This window comes from Schistocerca americana, chromosome 11 (genome assembly GCF_021461395.2).
Source record: "Schistocerca americana isolate TAMUIC-IGC-003095 chromosome 11, iqSchAmer2.1, whole genome shotgun sequence".
NCBI classification, from domain to species: Eukaryota; Metazoa; Arthropoda; class Insecta; order Orthoptera; family Acrididae; genus Schistocerca; species Schistocerca americana.
The window spans coordinates 144,503,336-144,527,523 of NC_060129.1; the positions used below are offsets into that span (position 1 = coordinate 144,503,336).

General features: G+C 44.2%; 1 protein-coding gene across 1 annotated transcript in view; it reads left to right on the forward strand.

Moving 5' to 3' along the window:
- The window catches only part of LOC124553810 (neprilysin-2-like), a 211,150-nt gene that overhangs the window by 52,962 nt on the left and 134,000 nt on the right, over positions 1–24,188 (forward strand). The window contains exon 3 of the mRNA XM_047127792.1: positions 19,022–19,150. Coding sequence (XP_046983748.1) covers positions 19,022–19,150 — 129 coding nt within the window. The remainder of the gene's footprint in view (positions 1–19,021; positions 19,151–24,188) is intronic.

Consider the following 24,188-nt stretch of genomic DNA (forward strand, 5'->3'; position numbering starts at 1 on the left):
TTGCTAAGCAACTCGAAAAACTCTGTTGCTACAACACAGATAATAAGTAGTATAGAAATTTTCATTTCAGCGTTCCAGAGTCGCAGTTGAAGACAGAAGAACTTTTCTTTCAACGCCGCGGTTCCACCGAGAAGACTGAATATTAAAGTAAAATTTATGATTACGTAGCAGTGAATGATATATAAATTTTTCACGGAACATTTGTGACTGTAGGTACCACTGACTTGCTATGACACCTGACGAACCGACAGACGTCATCTGTGAAGCGATCTTTTACTTCGAGAAATAGATTAGACGCACATCTCTCAGCAAGAAAAGCATCTACCAGTAGTCAAGGCCACACAGACACACTACACACACGCACAAAACGCGAGGAATCGAACAGTTTTCCGTCTCTTATTATTTTGAATATTTATTGAGTAGTGAAAACGCCTGGTCTTGCCTACTGATGTAATGAATGTTGTGTCTAACCTATCTTAATTTCAGATGACATCACAAAAAACATCGATAATATCCCAGCAAAACCGCTAAAGAGGATGTAAATATCTGCAATTCATGTAATCAAATATGACACAATGTAATAACCTATAGCTATGTAATGATGATGTAAACATGTTTATGTGCAACTGTATTATGTTTATGCTAAGAAAATATGTGACGTGTGTATGTATTATTACTTATGTTTTTTTTAAACTGATGTATAATGTAACTGTTACTGTGTGAAAATTTGAACGATAACGAGTGCCAAAATGTGAAAAACTTTTTTTTTAAAAAAAAAAAAAAAAAAAAAATTGCGTAGTGAACCACTATTCACGGACATTAACGTACATTACTAAGTCTGCAACTACGCAGAAACCTATGTGAAAGAAACTGTTAATGACATTCATGATGCATCGTACCTTTGTTAACGCGATGAACGATTTCTTCGATGAGTAACCACGAACATTTAGGTGAGCTATATTTAAAAAAAATAAAACTGAATATGTGAAGTGCATAATTCGTGCATCGTCTAGCGACATTACTACAGTACCCAACTTCAAGATGTTAACTGGATTAAATGGACACAAAGTGCCTGTCCAGAAAACAACACGACGGGTGGAAGAATTTTGGTTGGAACTTCAGGGAATGAAATGTTCTCGAAATGTGACGGACACGCTTACCTGGACTGTCCAAGGATCGACGCCAGCTATGTGCCGTCCGAGGTTCTGCAACCAAGCTTCCACGGAATATCGAAAACGAACTGCATATGGACTAATTACTCGACGGGTCACGTCTGATCTGTAATAAACAATGCTTTTTGTCACAACGAACTGCATCACAACGACTATAATGGAAATAGGAAATGGACATGCTTATGTATTAATCACGTTGTTATACAACGATGTTACTGTGATCAAAAAAACTTTACCACGACGATACTAACCTGTAAAAAATTATTGTGCAGCAGATGAATATGAACTGTGATAACGACACCATGTGTATAGGTCAACGCACCTGAAAAATACGGACATTTTTCTTTGAAGCATTTCATTGCAATGCTATGTAACTAAGAACATTCAACAATCTAAAGTTGTATTGTATTATAACAAATATTGTAATTTTAAAACTAAGTTACCTGTCATAGAATGTAGTCTTCATATGTAATCTTGGTGGAATATTTTCTTTGTGCAACGACTAAGAAATGCGCGCGCACACGAACAATATGAACTGCAATACTGTGCCGCGTGATCTAAATTTACGAAATAACGGCAGTGCCGTAGTTACACAGACGCTTCTGCGCATGCGCGCACTCTGTTTTGCCAACATAAGAACTTTTTCGGCGCACGCGCGTCATTCAAATTTTGTGTATAATATACAGTATAATGTAAGTCATGTAAATAGTTGTAGATAACTTAGATTTTCTTGTGCCTTTAGGTGAATTGCTCGCCTGCAGGTGTGTCCTTTCGCCTCGCAATTCAGGGGGCAATATAAAGGCACATTTGCATGCCGAGCGTGAGTTTCCTCGGAAACGCGAGATATTAATTAAATAAATAATCAGTGACAAATAAATAAAGCCTATGGCACACAACTGCAGCGCTGTGTCGCTGATAAAACAAAAGTACATTTTCGTTAGTCGTATGTTTGATTAAAAAAAAAAAAAGGAAGAGCTCTCGTTGAAGTGGTGCGAGAAGCACGTATTTTAGTTTATTGTCTGGCACACCGCCATATTTCATGATATAGAAAATTACTGCGAGTTGCAACCATACTAGGCACTCGATTCTGTAAAGAATTTATATTTATAAAAGTAAGTAGGATTATGAACTGTAGGCTTATTCATTGAATATATCTGATTTAACTAACTGTGTAATTTTTTGTTTAGTAGACAATCACCTCTGTACGACGTTTTGGCATGGCTGGCAAATTATTGTAATATTGAGATTTAGATTATGAGTCCGCACCTACCGCAGCAGTCTTTGGAAACGATTTAATTACGAAGTCCGATTATTTCAGTTTTATTTCACGGTCAAGTACGAGTAACATTGCCTTTACGAAAAAGCCATTGTCAAGCGTCTGATACCGAATAATCAAAACCTGACGACTCATAGGAGAGCCAATCAGACAGATAAAAAATAATTAATATTTTATTTTATTTTATTTTATTTTATTTATTTTATAAGCAGGAACACTTCCGTGGTTATTCCCTGACTGCAAAATTGCACGTAAATCGGCTTATTCGACCTGTTGTCCTGCCATTCATAAACGGTACTCCAGGGTTTGTTCTCCAACAGGATAACTCTCGTCCACGTAACGCTGTTTTAACCCAACACGCTCTGCATAGTGTCGACATGTTGCCTTGGCTTGCTTTATATCCAGATGTGTCTCCAGTCGAGCACAAATGGGACGTAATGGGGCGACAACTTGTAATGCCACAACGAAGCATAGCCAAGGCGTAGCAGTTGAATAAGTGAACGCTCATGCCATCTGTTGGATGGTTGCACAAACAAAAGCACAGGTGCTTCGCCTGGCGGCAGTCAAATGAAATAGCGCTATGAGTAAGACAGTATCTGAATAGTGCTGCGCTCGGACGACGAAATAAAGAAGCATTAAACTAGGATAATATTATTACGTATAGTAAAAAATATTAATTTAATATATATATATATATATATATATATATATATACACTCCTGGAAATTGAAATAAGAACACCGTGAATTCATTGTCCCAGGAAGGGGAAACTTTATTGACACATTCCTGGGGTCAGATACATCACATGATCACACTGACAGAACCACAGGCACATAGACACAGGCAACAGAGCATGCACAATGTCGGCACTAGTACAGTGTATATCCACCTTTCGCAGCAATGCAGGCTGCTATTCTCCCATGGAGACGATCGTAGAGATGCTGGATGTAGTCCTGTGGAACGGCTTGCCATGCCATTTCCACCTGGCGCCTCAGTTGGACCAGCGTTCGTGCTGGACGTGCAGACAGCGTGAGACGACGCTTCATCCAGTCCCAAACATGCTCAATGGGAGACAGATCCGGAGATCTTGCTGGCCAGGGTAGTTGACTTACACCTTCTAGAGCACGTTGGGTGGCACGGGATACATGCGGACGTGCATTGTCCTGTTGGAACAGCAAGTTCCCTTGCCGGTCTAGGAATGGTAGAACGATGGGTTCGATGACAGTTTGGATGTACCGTGCACTATTCAGTGTCCCCTCGACGATCACCAGTGGTGTACGGCCAGTGTAGGAGATCGCTCCCCACACCATGATGCCGGGTGTTGGCCCTGTGTGCTTCGGTCGTATGCAGTCCTGATTGTGGCGCTCACCTGCACGGCGCCAAACACGCATACGACCATCATTGGCACCAAGGCAGAAGCGACTCTCATCGCTGAAGACGACACGTCTCCATTCGTCCCTCCATTCACGCCTGTCGCGATACCACTGGAGGCGGGCTGCACGATGTTGGGGCGTGAGCGGAAGACGGCCTAACGGTGTGCGGGACCGTAGCGCAGCTTCATGGAGACGGTTGCGAATGGTCCTCGCCGATACCCCAGGAGCAACAGTGTCCCTAATTTGCTGGGAAGTGGCGGTGCGGTCCCCTACGGCACTGCGTAGGATCCTACGGTCTTGGCGTGCATCCGTGCGTCGCTGCGGTCCGGTCCCAGGTCGACGGGCACGTGCACCTTCCGCCGACCACTGGCGACAACATCGATGTACTGTGGAGATCTCACGCCCCACGTGTTGAGCAATTCGGCGGTACGTCCACCCGGCCTCCCGCATGCCCACTATACGCCCTCGCTCAAAGTCCGTCAACTGCACATACGGTTCACGTCCACGCTGTCGCGGCATGCTACCAGTGTTAAAGACTGCGATGGAGCTCCGTATGCCACGGCAAACTGGCTGACACTGACGGCGGCGGTGCACAAATGCTGCGCAGCTAGCGCCATTCGACGGCCAACACCGCGGTTCCTGGTGTGTCCGCTGTGCCGTGCGTGTGATCATTGCTTGTACAGCCCTCTCGCAGTGTCCGGAGCAAGTATGGTGGGTCTGACACACCGGTGTCAATGTGTTGTTTTTTCCATTTCCAGGAGTGTATATATATATATATATATATATATATATATATAAAATGACTGTAATTGAATATGGTAATCTTATGGTATGTCCATTTGTAAATAGAGAACTTGGCATAGTGTAAATTAATGTTTAAATGTCTTCTGGAACTGTTCAGATGCAGAACAGAGATTATGCGGCGCGAAAGTGACTGTTTTAGTACGGTATGGTGACGTTGCTTATAGACAGTTAAAAGTGAGCTTACAACAAACACGAACTGGATTTATGGTGTCTCAGCAAGTCAAATGGAGAATAAGGCTTGCAGGATGCAACATTTCGATGGAGACGGCTTGTGAGCGATATAGTTGCTGTTCCCGCTCAAAAAGCACATGGCACGCCTTTTGGAAGTCTGCATAGTTTACGATGGACTGTAGCGACCAGCAGCAAGGTATGAAGTGACCAGTGTCTGCAGCTAATGTTGCAATGTGATCTTACTACCATATGAGATCCATTGATGAGCTCACGCCAGCACAAGCAACGAACTAGTAGTTATCGTATGACAGTGTTTTTATGAACAGTGTATTTTATACCGCCGCCATAACAAGTACATTTATCCGTAGCGAACCAGTTTATGTATTTATCAAGTCAAGTTCTCTACAATGTAATGTCTGATTGAAATAGTATGTGATTCAAAGTGTGGTGTGTGTACTGTAAGACCTTCGGTACACACACCATCAGATTATTTGACTTGTCGCTCAAACGAAGTAGGCGAGTGTCAGCAATATGTCTCGTGGTCTTATCGTGGCGTGTTTATCTTCTGCCGTTAGGTCAGATGATAGAAATGCCACTTGCACGCTTAGAGTAGCAGATTGACAGTGACCAACTTTAAACAGAACTCGATTAATTTTCACACACATTTATTAAAATAATAAAGAGCATAGACATTACGTAACTTGATTCTGGATGCTGTTTACAATTGACCATCTGAAGTTCCTTTGGTCTTGGTATGTTAATCTTATTCTCACATATCTCTGATACTTGACAAAGTGTCTATTCATTTATCTTCATGGCTATGTACAGGAATATGGTAATCTTATTAGGCACAGACTGAAACTTGACTATAGACTGGTAAAGACTAGTGGAGACTCGTACAGACTGGTGCAGACAAATGCAGACTGACTAATCGGAGGTCTGTACACGCGTTATAATACCTCACACGTTCAGGTATCACTGCGCGAGTGTCATCCGCGAGGAGAAAAGGTTCTATGTTAGCAGCAATCTCGTTGGCTGCATTACATATTAATACGTGGATCGGCAGAAGCAGAATTTGGTCCGTCTCTAAGGCAGCGCCATCTCGTAGTGCGGAGACGGACGAGCGCTGCGCCTGCGCTGTTGTGCTTAGCGGGGCGCGCTCTAGTGGGAAAGTTGTGTACGCGCTGACTACGCGGAACTATGTACACAACACAAAGTGCATTCCACGAGTGTCTTCAATTATTTACAGAAAATGGTTCATTATTATCCGAAATCCATCACTGTGCGTGCAGCAATACCAGTAAAAAGGCTATATTACATGAGTATCGGCGTATTAATGCGACAAGAGGATATAATCGGAGTTAACGCCGAAAATGTCCAACAAACACCGGATTATACAAATGACAGAAGACGCCAGGTACTGTGCCACATTAATTACAGTTCAAATCGATGAGGTGGCTTTTCAGTACATTATAAATGTAAAAACTCATTCAGTTTCATTAGAACAAAATGATCGTAAAGTAATGTTTTTAACATCTCTAGTAACCATCAGTTCTATAGTGTTCATTGATTATTCAATTAAATAATTTATTGCCACCACAGTACTCATTGTACCTTCAGTACAATACAAATTCAGTAACATTAAAATCATTACTGACAGTTGGTGTAGATCAATCTAACTTACAGCAAGTTCAAGTGTTTATCATCTACATCTACATCTACATTTATACTCCGCAAGCCACCCAACGGTGTGTGGTGGAGGGCACTTTACGTGCCACTGTCATTACCTCCCTTTTCTGTTCCAGTCGCATATGGTTCGCGAGAAGAACGACTGTCTGAAAGCCTCCGTGCGCGCTCGAATCTCTCTAATTTTACATTCGTGATCTCCTCGGGAGGTATAAGTAGGGTGAAGCAATATATTCGATACCTCATCCAGAAACGCACCCTCTCGAAACTTGGCGAGCAAGCTACACCGCGATGCAGAGCGCCTCTCTTGCAGAGTCTGCCAATCGAGTTTGCTAAACATCTCCGTAATGCTATCACGCTTACCAAATAACCCTGTGACGAGACGCGCCGCTCTTCTTTGGATCTTCTCTATCGCCTCCGTCAACCCGAGCTGGAATGGATCCCACACTGATGAACAATACTCAAGTATAGGTCAAACGAGTGTTTTGTAAGCCACCTCCTTTGTTGATGGACTGCATTTTCTAAGGACTCTTCCAATGAATCTCAACCTGGTACCCGCCTTACCAACAATTAATTTTAAGTGATCATTCCACTTCAAATCGTTCCGCACGCATACTTCCAGATATTTTACAGAAGTAACTGCTAACAGTGTTTGTTCCGCTATCATATAAAGGATCCTTCTTTTTATGTATGTGTGTATATTGTGTTATGTAAATGTTGTTCGCCTGCTAGGCGTGATTAACGTACACCAGTTAGTGCATTCTGTTCAGTCACTTCAAAGAGGTTATTTTTGTTAGTGAAAATCAGAATTCATTTAACATTCGATTTCTTGTACGCCATCGCCAATATTTATTCAGTAATTCCGTGTAGTAGTCTGAACTACATGGCAAAGCTATTCAGGCTTATTACACCCAATAGCCGCTTCCCAGACGTCCGATGCCGCATGGTCTAAAAATATTACAGCACATTCGGATAGCGGCGTCGCAAACTCCAGCGTCATCCAAAAACAGCAAGAACCGTCCCTATACTGACCGATCATGTGCGACAAGCATGGAACTCCATCCCACAAAATGACAACCGACACCTGAACAACACAATGTATGCACGTTTGCTTGCTTGTATTCAACATTCTGGCGGCTACACCGGTTCTTAATGTACCAGCATTTCACATTTGCTGATGGCCTATCTCGCGCCTGCGTTAACCTGTGATCTTGCATTTTGGATTACTTAAATGTGTCACGCAGACAAATGTTTTCTCCAAATTTCATGACTCAGCATTATTTACTTTTGGCGTCACGATTTTTTCCCGTCAATGTACATCAAAAAGTCAGTCTGTGCATTACTTTTGCACTGTTACAGCGGACATCAGAGACCTCCACGTATAGTTCAGTCTTATGAAGTTTCATACAAAATTGCTACAGAGGAGGCATTAACACCAGCATATTCTGTATGTAGATGCGGATTCAATGAGATCTGGGAACGGCAGCGACGTAGTGGAAACTGTATGGATGACGTCAGTGACTTAGTTTGTAGCAGTTTAATACTATCTTTTCCCCGCAATTTTCTTAAAACTGCCTAGCTTCAATGGTTAAATCTGTAGCAGTAGAGGTATGAAAAGTCTCTAACTACTGGGGGATACTTTTCGGACAGTTAGACTTTAACATTATATCCTCACAGTGTGTCAAAAAGCGTCGAACAGTGCCGACAGAGTGTTTGTGACAATATATGGAAACTCGTTGATGGAAGGATATGGTAATGTGTAAGCGAAGAGAATGAGTGACACGTAGGCACTGCGACGGCAAGGGCACGGTTTGCTCCGTCATAGTCACGCCACGGACACGTGTGGACACCGTCATTTAAATTCCTACAACAATACTTCCAACAACGTGCGTGAAATCACGGGCCATTCACTGCATTGTTGCGTCACGTATGTGTGTAAACCCATGTCCGGTCAGTGATTCTGTGCTGTATCGTAGGGCTGTGTCTGCTTTTTTTTTAGTTACTGCTTCATCACGTGCATATGAATGCTTGGTTCCGGACGGGGTCCTGCCGTAAAAGGCGAAGCAGTGAAGTTACGAAGGAACGTGTACTATAGATTCTGCAAGTAATGACATTGTTAGTAAGTCAGTGTCCAGTCCAAGTAGTAACAAAATAGCAAAGAAAGATATTTTCGGAAATATGACCCGACTTTTTTAAAAAACGCTCTCGTTCGTGTATTCTGGTGCTGAGGAAGAGCCTTGTGTGTGTGTGTGTGTGTGTGTGTGTGTGTGTGTGTATATGTGTGTGTGTCTTACGGATCGTTATGCAACGAATGCGTGAAACAATCAAAACTTGAAAGGTATCCAGCAACTATTCCCGAATGTGTAGGAAATTCTCTCGATTTCTTTAAAAATCAAGGCAAAAAAAATTCTAAGACTAAATCCACCACGGAAAAAGTCTCCAAAACAGAACATATTAAACACCAGAGTTTCTTATGAGCTACCTTTGTTAATTGCAAAGATGACAGCTCACACCCTGGCAGAAGAACCTATTATACCCGTAGCAAATGTAACAAGTAATACATTGTTTGATGGAAAATAAACACAAAAAATAAGTGAGATTCCGTTATCAAATACAACTGTGAAGTGGAGAATTTATGAAATGTCAGAAAACGTGAAAAAAGCTGTCATTACAGCTTTGAAACAAAGCGAACATATTACGCCACAGCTTGATGTACTTACAGACGTTGCTGGCCAGGCTAATGGTCGTTTTGAGTTGAATCGCAGTATTGAAGAAGAACCGTTGTTCTGACAGACACTGGCGAGGAGGTTTTCAAACCTGTCGACAAATTTATGAAAGAAACTAGCTGGGTACCTACCTTTGCCCGGATGTGTATTTTTATTTCAGTCTTCTGTAGTCCATCTCCCCTTCCCCCATCTCTTCCGCACCCCCACTCCCTCCTTTCTGTTCATCTCCTCCACCGCCCTCCTTCTGCCCATCTCATCTTCCCACTCGCCTCTTCATCTCCTCCTCTTTCCTTTCCGTGTTCACCTCCACCTCTTCTCTTTCTCTGGCTATCGCCTCCCTTTTCTCTATCCACTTTCGCCTCCTCTGTCTTTCATCTTCTTCTCTGTCCTCTTTGCCTCTCTCTTCTTCTCCCATCCCTGTCCATCTCCTCATCTATCCTTTCTCTGTCCACCTCCTCCTTTCCCATCTGTACGTTTCCCCCTCCCCTGCCTTCATCCATATCTCTCCTCCTATCTGTGCCTATCCCCTCCTTCGCCCTTGCTGTGTGTCCATCTCCTTGGTCTCCCCTCTCTCTCCTCTTTATCACACTCGCCCCAACACGAGGCTTGTAGTTCTTATCCTGACAATATGTCTTTCCAGGTTGTACCTAAGTGCACGAAATTTTATAATCATTCCAGCAGTTTGGGATGGACGTTTTACCCATGACATTGCCCACATACGAACATGACAGATCTATTTCACCCATGATAATATTCTTCTCGGGTATGCAGCCAGATCATAACGTCTTCATGACACAATATTTCCGCGGTCCAACTGACCGCCATCTCGAGGTGAGAGCGCTGGTGCACGATCTCGCCGGAACTGACTTCCCAGCGCAAGCGGCAGCCCCTATATAGGCCGCAGAAGACCCACACCGCGTGCGCGAGAAGGTGCTGTAACTGCCCTCTAGCGCAGTAAAAATACCGCGCCACCAGTGGTGGAAATAGGCGAAATCGACATATCGCTGTCAAAAATTAAAAAATTTTTTTATTCCGACGATCGAAACACAGACCGTTGCTTTTTAATGTCAGATAACACCGGGTCCCAAGTCTTACTTGAAAGATAACCCTTGTCTCTATTAATAAGATGGTTGCCCTTGCATCTCGCTATTGGGACTGTGTTTTAAAAGAATCCATAGAGATTCGTTTATCTGACAATCTTATTAATAGAGACAAGGGTTATCTTTTAAGTAAGACTTGGTACCCGGTGTTATCTGACATTAAAAAACAACGGTCTGTGTTTCGATCGTCGGAATAAAAAATTTTTTTAATTTTGGACAGCGATATGTCGATTTCGCCTATTTCCACCACTGGCGGCGCGGTATTTTTACTGCGCTAGAGGGCAGCTACGGCACCTTCTCGCGCACCCGGTGTGGGTCTTCTGCGGCCTATATAGGGGCCGCCGCTTGCGCTAGGAAGTGCTGTGGAGCCCCACCGTCCTACCTTACCCCCACAGGCCGTCCTCCTCCCCCGTGAATCCCGCCGTCTCTACCGTGCATTCCTCCGCACGCGTGACCCGGACACACTACGACGCCATCGGCAACTCCAGCGCCACCGGCAACTCCAGCGACACATTCGTAATTTGCTCGCGGCTAAGAAACGCAGGGACTGGCGACGGACATGCACCCGTTTAAATGCTACCCTACCTATCAACTCGTCCAAGTTCTGGTCGGCCTTCCTTCGCCTTACCGGAACTAAACCCTCCCCCTACTATCCTCTTCTCCATGATGATCACCCCTTCCCTGACACCCTTAGTAAGGCCAATCACTTTGCCTCCTACCTCTCCGATGTATTTTCCATCCCCGATGATCCCCGGTTCGATTACTCCCTCTTCCCGGATATCCGCGATCGAACTGACACCTATCTCCCTCCCCTCGCTCCTGGTTTCCAGTACTTGGACAACATTGCACACACGGAACTCAATGCCCCTATCACTACACAGGATCTCATTGCTACACTCCGCATAAAACGCAACACCGCTCCTGGTCACGATCGTGTCACCTACCGTCACCTTCGTGAAGCTCCTGTCTCTTTCCTCTCCACCTTGGGCAGGCCCTACAATGTAGTCCTGTCCACCGGTTACTACCCCGAGCTGTGGATAACCTCCCGTATCCTGATGTTCCTTAAACCTTTCAAATCGCCGTCCGCCGTCTCCTCCTACCGTCCCATCAGCCTTACCTCAGTCTTCAGCAAGGTCCTGAAATCTATCCTCACCCGACGCATCCACCAGCATCTCTGCCAGCACCGCCTCCTTCCCGTTACCCAGTGTGGCTTTCGACCGTCCTTCTCCTCCGACGACCTTCTCCTTCACCTCACTCATCTCCTTTCCGAACAGCTTAATTCCCGTCGCTCCACAATCTTCCTCTCCCTGGACCTCGAACGAGCTTATGACCGTGTATGGCGTTCCGGTCTCCTCTTCAAGCTCCAAACCTTCGCCCTTCCCATTAACTACGTCCGTCTGATCGGCTCCTTTCTCTCCCGCCGTCCTTCCTATGTCACCATCCATAACACAGATTCCTACACCTTTTTCCCCTCCGCCGGTGTGCCCCAAGGCTCCGTCCTCTCCCCCCTTCTGTACCTTTTGTACACGGCGGACATGCCGCCGCCGTCACCCCCCGTCCATCTTCTCCAGTTTGCCGATGACACCGCCTTCCTTGCCCTTGGCCCCACCCTGCAGCGCTCCCAACACCTTCTCCAATCCCATCTTGACCGGTTCACCGCTTGGTGCAACCAGTGGTTGCTCAAGGTCAATCCCTCCAAAATCCAGGCGATCATTGTAGGCAAAACCACCCCTACCTTCCGCCTCCATGATTTCTATCTCACCATTTATGGCCGTCCTATCGCCCTCACTCCCACCCTTAAGTACCTTGGCATCACCCTCGACCGTCGCCTCTCCTGGACTCCCCACCTCCGGACAATCCAAGCCAAGGCACGCTCCCGACTCAGTCTCCTCAAGCTACTCTCCGGCCGTACATGGGGTCTGGACCCCTCCACCATCCTCCACACCTATAAATCCCTCATCCACCCTATCCTTTGCTACACCCATCCGGCTTGGATCTCCGCCCCCCCTACCTTTTATAAATCCCTCCAAATCCTTGAACGCCATGCTCTCCGCCTCGCCTATCGCATCTGTCTCCCCTCCCCCACGCGGATCATGTACGATCTCATCCCCTTCCCCCACCTCCTCCTTTTCCTTGAAAGGATACGGATCCTGTACACCTCCCATAAACTCGATCCTCCTCACCCGCTAGTCTCCCCGATCCTCTCCCACCCCCGCCCGCTGCCATGCCTGTATTACCATGTCCCACCTGGTCTCCATCTCTCCACCCTCCTTACCCTCTCCCACGGTGGCTTCCGTCAGCTCCCCCTCCCTGATGATGTCCTCCTCCCCTCCATCTACCCCTCCTATCAACTTTGACCCTTCCCCACCTCCAACTTTTGGTGTCCTTTCCTTTAGGCACCCTCCCTCCCTTCTCTTCCCTTCCCTTCTCTTTCCTTTTCCCCCGTCCCCTCCCTCCACCCCTCTTCCTCCGGGCTTCCCCTCTGCCTTCCTCCCTCCCCCTATCTCCCCTGCCCGTGGCATCTCTGCTCTCCCCTCTCGCTCTCCCACTCCCCTTCCTCCTCCTCCTCTCTTGGCAGGTCCCCGGACTCATACATGCACAGTGAACATTCGCGCGCCGGAGATCATCGCCATCAGTGTCTCGTGTGTGTGCCTTCTTTTGTGTTTAGTGTTTGTTCGCCGTCACGCCGCCACTGTTCCCGTGTACCGTCGCCATCATCCTTGTTATGTGTGCCGTGTCAACTAGTGTCAGTGATGTTTTCTCGTCCAGCGTGAACGGCTCCATGTTTTTTGTTTTTTAGTGTCTACATTGTTTTGCCCGCCGTTTTGATTGTATTTTCTGTGCCCCCTCTATGTATTACTTACTGTAAAACTCGAGGCTGAAGAGCGGCGTACTCTGCTGCTGAGAGCCCGCCTTGTGTAAGGTGATAAAAATCACAATAAAGAAAAAAAAAAGCGCTAGGAAGTCAGTTCCGGCGAGATCGTGCACCAGCACTCTCACCTGAAGATGGCGGCCAGTTGGACTGCGGAAATATTGTGTCATGAAGACGCTATGATCCGGCTGCATACCTGAGAAGAATATTATCAATTATTATGCCGGGAAAGCCTTCATAGTATTTCACCCATATTTAACTAATTTCATGCTTATTTGTACACATATGTCACCTATATCTCTTGCGAATTTTGCCGAGCAGTTTCGTTTTCCCGCAGCTCAATGTTTATGATGCCGTATTTCCTGAATTGCCAACGGCCTTGCCGTAGTGGTAACACTGGTTCCCGTCAGATCAAATTAGCGTTATCGGACTGGGCTAGCACTTGGACGGGTGACCATCTGGTCTACCGAGTGCTGTTGCAAGCGGGGTGGACTCAGCCCTTGTGAGGCTAACTGAGGAGCTACTTGATTGAGAAGTAGCGGCTCCGGTCTCGTAAACTGACATACGGCCGGCAGAGCGGTGTGCTGACCACATGCCCCTCCATGTCCGCATCCAGTGACGCCTCTGGGCTGAGGATGACACGGCGGCCGGTTGGTACATGTCCAGCACATAGACAGGTTGGTTGCAGATCCTCAACTGGCCTCCTCCTAACCAAAACACGGTGGTGACTGGCACCGAGGCAGAACTAACTTACATCAGAAAACACAACAGACCTTCAGCCTGCCCTCGAACGAGTTCTCCTGGTCAGTGGAATGCACACTGTCTCAGAGCTGTCCTCGGAGTAACTGATCTGTAACAGTTCATTGTTTGGTGCCAACTTTTGCTCAAATTGCTGCTGTGGATGCAGTACGATGCACCAGACCCATACGCTGAACACGATGATCTTTCCCTCTCGGTAGTGCCACGTGACATTCCGGAGCCCAGTTTTCTTGCGACCGTAAATCCTCGTCAACACCGCTGCCAGTAACCGTGTGCAGTGGCTACATTCCTGCCAAGTCTTTCTGGAATATCGCAGAAGGAACGTCCAGCTTCTAGTAGCCCTATTACACGACCTCGTTCAAACTCAGTGTCGTATTGATAATGGTATCTTTGTCGCCTTATAGGTACTGTGGACTATCATCCACTCACCATATCTAATCTCAAAGGTAACTAACGCTCACGATCGTTACTACATGCATTTAAAGCACACCAGATTTGCATCCTATTAGTTGCTACTATGAGACTGTCGCAAAATTTGAGTAGACACAACGGAGCAAAATGCCTACCAACTTTACTTTATGTCACATACCTCCTTCTTGGTGCTGCAATTTTTTTTCCCAGCAGTGTATACTCCCCACTCCACACCATCATGTGAGGTGTTGGGTACATTCTGTACCAGTACCACATTCACCATGTCCTCTTCCAGTCATGCACGACATGTGGGAAGTGCAATACGGAACAGCACTGGCAGCTGTGAGCACTGTTTGCTGACATCACACTGACGGCAGTAACCAGCTGAGCACAGGGTTTTACCGCCGTGCCCGCCTCGGTAGAGCGACACAGCCACTTAGTCGTAGGCCAGCCGGTGTGGCCGAGCGGTTCTACATGCTTCAGTCTGGAACCGCGCGACCGCTACGGTCGCAGGTTCGAATTCTGCCCGGGGCATGGATGTGTGTGATGTTGTTAGGTTAGTTAGGTTTAAGTAGTTCTAAGTTCTAGGCGACTGATGACCTCAGATGTTAAGTCCCATAGTGTTCCGAGCCATTTCAACCACTCAGTCGATGACCGATGGTATTACTGAAATGTGCGATACCTCGGCAGCATTGCAGCAAGGCGTCTATGTGACAGCTGCGGCATGTGCTTACGAACATGCCCGACCTGTTAGCCAGCAGGCGAGAAGCATCAGATCGGCGAACACTGTGGAGACTCCAGAGACGTGCTGAGCGAGCTGGTCGTAGGCGACAACGTGACAACAGTTGACCGCCGAGGACCGTGGATTTCACTCGCATCTCTTGCCTCTGTTGTAGACTGGATTAAATAAATGAATGAACTGAGTATCACCGGATTCATTGTCACCTACCCACTGGAGCACCCCGAAGCTATACGGATCATTGATTCTTTCACGCTTACCAAACGAACCTATGAAGAAACTCACTGTTCTCACTTGGATGTTCTCTCTTTCCTCCATCAAGCCTATTAGATAAGAGTAATGGACTGAGGAGCAATGCTCAGGCATCAGTCGAACGAGGATTTCGAAAGGTACCTCACTTGTAGGTGGACCACACTTCCTGAGCTTTTTTCCAGTTGACCCTAGTGTGGCATCTGCCTTTCCTAGGATTATTTTTGTGCACTCTTTTCACTTTAAGCCGCTCCATGTGCCTACGACCGGGTATTTAATCCATTTCACTGTCTCCAGTCATTGTTCGACAGTCACGTAATCATTCGACACTGCACCTTCCGCCTGTTTGTGACCAATAGTTGTTTATGTTGAGCGTCAAGGACCGTTGGTCCTCTGCAGGTCTTCGTGCATTTCGCGACGATTCTTTAGCATTGCGACGTTCTATATGCAACATCGTCAGTCACTCCTGTCCAGATCTTAACACACTGCGCCTCGATCTTAACCCGTAACTGGTACACCTATAAATTGTAACACATAAGGTACATCTGGGTCCTCGGGACCCACCCAAGTTTTGAGTATATTTTGGTAAAAAAAACACATTTAAATGAAATTTAAATATGAAACTTTTATTAATGTTTTGTTACTAATGTTTTAAAACCACATTCCTCATTTATGGTCATACCTTAAAGATGTTACAAAAAAGGACAATAAACTGCATAAAATACGAAATGTGAAAAATATACTTTTGGAAAGTCCTGCACATCAGTTACAAATAGTAAGATAGACAACTGAAACTTCACGTTTAAACACAAAATGTACTATGCTTCACAACAGTAAGCCAGAAGAAAAGTTCAAAATCAATATAAAAATTTCTGCAGGCACAACTTTTGGATAAATTTTAGTACATTTCTCAGCTAAATGACTATGTGATCTTTGAAAATAGCAGAAATTATGACAAAATATTAGGTTTCAATTATACAGCATCTTCACCAGTCCATTTCAGTTATTTCATTCATCCAGACTACCGAAACAGTTTGGACATAAAGCAGTGGAACATTCCAAACATAATGGTGTTCGACATCTGGCACACGCCCGGGATGCTTTCCTGTCTTTTTTAGATGGGCACACTGAGCATCTTTTCCTCTTCGATTTAGTAGCACCAGCTTCACTGTGAACCTGGGATGTTCCTGATGCCTTGGAGGGGGTCATGCCTAGAATATCACAAATGGAATTTCGGATATCTTTTCTCAAAAATGGAGAATCCAATCTTCTTTTCATACAATCACTTATGAGTTGTGTACCTAGTTCAATGAGGAATTCTCTGCGTGTCACATCATCAGTATCTTCTTTCCCATGGTACAAAACAAAAGCATTTACACCTGCTATATCTAGCATAGTGTAGAAGACTGCCATAGGCCACCGCCTTGTTCTTCTAGAAGTCGTGTAATTATGCGTCTTTTCGTCAAGTGCGTCAACTCCACCTTTTGTTTTATTGTAGTCATGGATTATTTCAGGCTTATTTTCCACCATACATTCTCCATGGTGCATTGTCGATATCAGGTTGACAACCTTGTTCTTTTTGGGGACGTGTGAAAGTATTGTTACAGAACCAGAGTATCCGTAGATTGAAGAAGACACATTTCTGCCCTTTGCTGTTGAAAAGCTTGGTGGTAGCTCAGCCTTGTTCTTTCTCATGGTGCCAATATAAGTCAAATTACAGTTCGACAACTCATTGACCAACTCCACACTTGAGAACCAGTTGTCCCCTGTCACATTTCTGTTACTTCCCTTGATTGGTTCAACCAACCGCATGACAACAGCTGTTGGTAAGAGGACACGGCGCGGGATGGCTACAGCTGATTTTCCCGAATATATCTCTGCATTCAAACAGTAGTGCATTTTGGCATCAGCTAGAATAAATATTTTTATACCGTATTTCCGTGGCTTGGATGGAATGTACATCCTAAATGGACATCTACCACGGAATCCTACAAGCATTTCGTCAACAGTGACGTACTCTCCGACTGAATAGTTTTCTTGACAAGCTTCTATCAATGAATTGAAGAGCCAAGAGATGTGGTACAGTTTATCTGTGAGTTTCCTTGCGTCACGGGTTGCTGCATCATCAAAACGAAGGCAACGTAATAAAAACAGCAAACGTTTCAAGGGCATAGTTGCCCTAAAAATTGGTCTACCAGTGCCGTTTGTAGCATATAAACCATTCAGATCTTCGTTGTTTGACTTGAAGGCTCCCCACAAATAACAAAGACCTATGACAGCTTTTATTTCAGTACTGTCTGTTAGATTTGAAAAAGAATTCTTTTTTGACTCAGGTGGCAATGACATAATCTTTTCATTGGTTCTGAGTACTACCTCTGCAATCATTTCTTTGCTGAAAAGTAGTTCCCAAAATGCTAGAGGGGTCTTTTCTGTTACCTGTCTAGCTGCATTACGTATGCCAGGAAAGTGAATTGGAGCAATGATGTTGGTTTGAGAGGTTCTTCCACGTATGCTGGGTGTTGTTGACCACTTGAATCTGTTTCTTCCATAGATATAATTAGTTCCAGATTGTTCGTTGTTACTGTCTCCATCATCACTTTCATCACTTCCAGTTTCATGTTCACTAATTTCATAGTCACTGTCGCTTCCACTTATGTCTTCAATATCACTGTCCAATGGTTCGTTCAGATTATCTGTAGTATCTTCCTCGCTCATTTTTCTGAAGCACTACACCGTAAATCCAAGATACCGGAAATAATGCCACGAAAAGAAAACTTTCACTAACGGTACACCTGGGTCCACGGGACCCGATCACCTTTATAGAAACAAAACTAACAAAGAAACGCCTGCAACAATGTTGTGGGCTGGTAGCCAGTTGATTGTTAGGAGAGTACAGGGAGAGGGAAGTCAGTGCTACCACACACATCACGGAGCTGGAAAAAAGAAATTTCGCTCGGGTCCCTGGGACCCAGGTGTACCAGTTACGGGTTAACCTGCCAAATACTTTCGATGCCATTTTAGCGGATGACCCACGAGCAGCTGCTCGTGTTCTTCGTTTTATCAATTTGACACACCTCGCTAAGGACATTTGATGATGCTGTTTTTTAATCCTATGCCTGTCAGTCTGTCTTTTATCGTGTTTTCCCTTTTAGTTGTTGTGGTCAACTTGTGCCTCGCGGTGCATTCTTAGAGTACTCAGGGCGCTAATGACCATTGAAGTTGTGCGCCCTAAAACCACAAAAAAAAAAAAAAAAAAAAAAATCGTCAGTCACAAACAGCGTCATAGAGACTCTGACGTTGTCCTCTAAGTCATCTATATGTAGCGTCAACAGTAATGTCCCTGTAACCATGTGGGTACATCTGAAATTACTTTGAAGATTCTCTGAATTAAGAATAAACATGCTGTGTTCCATTTGCTGGGAACATCTCACTCCAGTCACAAAACCAGTGTGATATTCACTATGCCCATAGGTGGTCCCATAATGTCTTTGCATTTGCAATTGCTTGAAACTGTTGCCTGTGTCTCCATCTGTGTGTGTGTTCCTGTAGGTGTGTGTGTGTGTGTGTGTGTGAGAGAGAGAGAGAGAGTGAGAGACCTGTCATTAGTCTTAATGTCACCACCAACATACCTTCCAGCTTGCAACTTTTCTAACGCTTGCACTTCCATGCCTGTTGCTGAGTAGAGTCACTGATGGCAGTGGCGATGGAGTCCAGAGGAAATGTGTCTGCACCAGACACCCAGGGGCCAGAATCGCAGTCCGGCACTCAAAGCCTGCAGGACCTCTGCCTCACGCCGGGATGTGTCCACGCAGGTTAGTACTCCTGCTCTTCTCAGTCACTGTCTACAGTTCTACAGTTGGTAGTGCGATGTGCCCTGCAATGAGAGGAAACACATTTTCCGATAACCGTACCTGGTGACACCAGTAAGATAGAGTAGCTGTGATACACAGTGAGAAGGGGAAGCATATGAAAGGGGTGGAGAGTTGGGTTGTGAGAGAGAAAGTAAGGGAAATTGTGTGTGTGTGTGTGTGTGTGTGTGTGTGTGTGTGTGTGTGTGAGTGAGAGAGAGAGAGAGAGACGGAGAAAAGGAAAGAGAAGGGGATGGGGGAAGAGTGAGATTGAGAGAGATAGAGGAGGGGTGGGGGTGGGTGTTGTTAATTTGAGAGAGATACAGGATTTGTATGTGTGTGAGAGAAAGGGAGAAATAGAGAAAAAGAGAGAGAAATAGTGTGTGTTCTGTGTTTGCAAGTGAGAGGAAGTGTAAAAGCATTTGAAAGGGAGAGAGACTAAAAAAGTGTGTGTGTGTTCTTGTAGGGGTGTGTGTGTGTGTGTGTGTGTGTGTGTGTGTGTGTGTGTGTGTGTGTGTGTTTGTGTGAGAGAGAGTGAGAGAGAGAGAGAGAGAGAGGAAGAGAGAGGGAGAGAGAGAGAGAAGGAGAGAGAGAGGGAGAAAGGAAAAGAGAAGGGGGAGGGAGAGGGAGAGAGAGAGAGAGAGAGAGAGAGAGAGAGAGAGAGAGGAAGGGTGGGGGTAGATGTAATTGATTTGAGAGAGGTAAAGGCTTTGTATGTGTATGAGAGAAAGGGTTGTTGTTGTTGTGGTCTTCAGTCCTGAGACTGGTTTGATGCAGCTCTCCATGCTACTCTATCCTGTGCAAGCTTCTTCATCTCCCAGTACCTACTGCAACCTACATCCTTCTGAATCTGCTTAGTGTATTCATCTCTTGGTCTCCCTCTACGATTTTTACCCTCCACGCTGCCCTCCAATACTAAATTGGTGATCCCTTGATGCCTCAGAACATGTCCTACCAACCGATCCCTTCTTCTGGTCAATCCTATTCAATACTTCCTCATTAGTTATGTGATCTACCCATCTAATCTTCAGCATTCTTCTGTAGCACCACATTTCGAAAGCTTCTATTCTCTTCTTGTCCAAACTATTTATCGTCCATGTTTCACTTCCATACATGGCTACACTCCATACAAATACTTTCAGAAATGACTTCCTGACACTTAAATCTATACTCGATGTTAACAAATATCTCTTCTTCAGAAACGCTTTCCTTGCCGTTGCCAGTCTACATTTTATATCCTCTCTACTTCGACCATCATCAGTTATTTTGCTCCCCAAATAGCAAAACTCCTTTACTACTTTAAGTGTCTCATTTCCTAATCTAATTCCCTCAGCATCACCCGACTTAATTCGACAACATTCCATTATCCTCGTTTTGCTTTTGTTGATGTTCATCTTATATCCTCCTTTCAAGACACTGTCCATTCCATTCAACTGCTCTTCCAAGTCCTTTGCTGTCTCTGACAAAATTACAATGTCATCAGCGAACCTCAAAGTTTTTATTTCTTCTCCATGGATTTTAATACCTACTCCGAATTTTTCTTTTGTTTCCTTTACTGCTTGCTCAATATACAGATTGAATAACATCGGGGAGAGGCTACAACCCTGTCTTACTCCCTTCCCAACCACTGCTTCCCTTTCATGTCCCTCGACTCTTATAACTGCCATCTGGTTTCTGTACAAACTGTAAATAGCCTTTCGCTCCCTGTATTTTACCCTGCCCCCTTTAGAATTTGAAAGAGAGTATTCCAGTCAACATTGTCAAACGCTTTCTCTAAGTCAACAAATGCTAGAAATGTAGGTTTGCCTTTCCTTAATCTTTCTTCTAAGATAAGTCGTCAGGTCAGTATTGCCTCACGTGTTCCAGTGTTTCTACGGAATCCAAACTGATCTTCCCCGAGGTCGGCTTCTACCAGTTTTTCCATTCGTCTGTAAAGAATTCGGGTTAGTATTTTGCAGCTGTGGCTTATTAAACTGATTGTTCGGTAATTTTCACATCTGTCAACACCTGCTTTCTTTGGGATTGGAATTATTATATTCTTCTTGAAGTCTGAGGGTATTTCGCCTGTTTCATACATCTTGCTCACCAGATGGTAGAGTTTGGTCAGGACTGGCTCTCCCAAGGCCGTCAGTAGTTCCAATGGAATGTTGTCTACTCCCGGGGCCTTGTTTCGACTCAGGTCTTTCAGTGCTCTGTCAAACTCTTCACGCAGTATCATATCTCCCATTTCATCTTCATCTACATCCTCTTCCATTTCCATAATATTGTCCTCAAGTACATCGCCCTTGTATAGACTCTCTATATACTCCTTCCACCTTTCTGCTTTCCCTTCTTTGCTTAGAACTGGGTTTCCATCTGAGCTCTTGATATTCATACAAGTGGTTCTCTTATCTCCAAAGGTCTCTTCAATTTTCCTGTAGGCAGTATCTATCTTACCCCTAGTGAGATAAGCCTCTACATCCTTACATTTGTCCTCTAGCCATCCCTGCTTAGCCATTTTGCACTTCCTGTCGATATCATTTTTGAGACGTTTGTATTCCTTTTTGCCTGCTTCATTTACTGCACTTTTATATTTTCTCCTTTCATCAATTAAATTCAATATTTCTTCTGTTACCCAAGGATTTCTACTAGCCGCCGTCCTTTTACCTACTTGATCCTCTGCTGCCTTCACTACTTCATCCCTCAGAGCTACCCATTCTTCTTCTACTGTATTTCTTTCCCCCATTCCTGTCAATTGTTCCCTTATGCTCTCCCTGAAACTCTGTACAACCTCTGGTTCTTTCAGTTTATCCAGGTCCCATCACCTTAAATTCCCACCTTTTTGCAGTTTCTTCAGTTTTAATCTACAGGTCATAACCAATAGATTGTGGTCAGAGTCTGTAATATCTCTTTATATTCGATGAATTATTCAGATACAATTCTACCCTTGAATGCCGTTTACTAATTTTCTATCTTCATACTCGCGGAATCCATGCGAAAAGTAGCTCATACAATAGCTATGCCATGAGCGCATAAGTATTCTATGTAGTACTCTCTCTGGTGGTTGTTAGAAAAAAAAGAAAGGGAGCTTCCGAGATTGTCTTCGTGCCGATTAGCCTGTGCTTGGTTTGGAAGAACTGTAATCTGATTATTGAGATTTATTACAGAAGATAACTGATATGAACTGTACGATTAAATGGAAATATATATAGATGGCTCCTTCAAGTAAATGGTGTGTATTTTAAATTTGAGAATTAATGATATTTATCGATATATTGCGTAGTTGTTAATCAGAAGGGACTTCCGAAAGACAGGATACGAACCTGCACTTAATAATCCAAGAGCTCCATTGCTTCTTCGGAAGGTTAAACTTCATCAAAGCCAAATATCCGCTTGATCTGAGGTTTCCCGACTGATTATACAACGCTCCCAAAATTACGAGGCATTTTATTTGTGCAGATTAGCAGACTGCCGCAAAGCACGAGCCTGCAGAGAAGAAGAATCATCGCCTGATTTCATTCTAACAAGTAAAATTTCAGAATCATTTTGAGTGACTGAGCTATGACTGTATTTCCTATCATGAATGATTGATTGCTCGAACGAATTGAGAGCTACATAATCACGTAGAATTATACAGAATTACGTAGAAAAGATAGAAGGAAAAAAAATTATAGTGGCACCAGTGTGACAGGACTCTCTTGGATTGTTATATAATATATGTATTTTTTGTTTCATGAAAACCCACGAGAACGAGAGGTAACTAATCTGAAGAGAGATTCGGCGCCCATAGTAAAAGATTGCTGATACCAAGAAACGATTTCAACTATTGGACAACACCGAGACTACAGAACAAGGCCAGAGAAATCTAATTTTTTTATCCTGTAGTTAAAATAGTTTGAAATCAATTTAGAATGAACTTTTTTCCAGATAGTAGTTAGATTGTAGAGCTGTATATTGTGTGATTTTCGTATCTGGACATTGAACTTTATACCATCTGTGAAGTAATTAGAAAGTTAAGTGTGTCTACGACAGTAAATTTGAAACTGTATTTAGTGACTGTAACCTGATATTGACAGTTATTTAATGGTATTGACTAGAGCGGCATTTAAAATGTCATTGAATCAGCAACGAGACGTGCAACAGCCTTCAGCTGTTTGCACAGAAGCAGAGGCCACGGATAGTAATTCTGAGACTGTTGTGGCTAGCGGTAGCAATATAAATAATCCCGCTGGTTCAGAAAACATTCATACAACAGCTGATCAGACTGTTGTTGACACATTAGTTGTTATTATGCAACAGTTGTCTCTATTAGCCGAAGGCCAAGCGGAGGTGAAACGAGACTTATCCGTTATACAAAATGAATTCAAAAATCAACTAGCCGAAAATCAAACAGAATTACAAAATCAGTTAAGAGCAACCTTTACCGAATTAGATCAGAGATTAAATACCCAGACACAGGAAATAAAAGAACAGGCAGAAAGGACCGAACAGAATCTTATTGCTCGAATTGAGCAGGTCCGCCGACAATGCCAAGAAAACAATAGCAAATTAAAAGCGGAACTAATCGAATATGTATCCGTCAAAATTGACACGATACAAAAACAAGTAGAACTGTTTCCTCAAGTAATACAAGCTCAAGAGGACATACAGTGTTCCGTAGCTATGATACCAGAAATAACAGAATCCCAAGATAATCTAAAGAAGCAATTTGACGAAGTGAAGGAAAAACAGGAGACAGTAGAACATAGAATGAATGTACTTGCGGGAAAGTTTTCAGAAATGACATTAGAGCGGCAAAATTCTCCTTCGGAAACCATAGAAGAAACTGTGAAAGTAGCTTTACAGTCCATTTCAGAGAGTTCCGAGGATAATTTTTTTAACAAAGGGTTAAAGGAAGTTCGAGAACAACTTGGCGAAGATTTCTCGCGTTGGAAAGAAAATATCGAAAGATCACTAAACCTCTCGCAGGAGGATTTAGAAACACCGAGAAGTAGGAAACAAAACTCTCAATCTGTGCGTGACA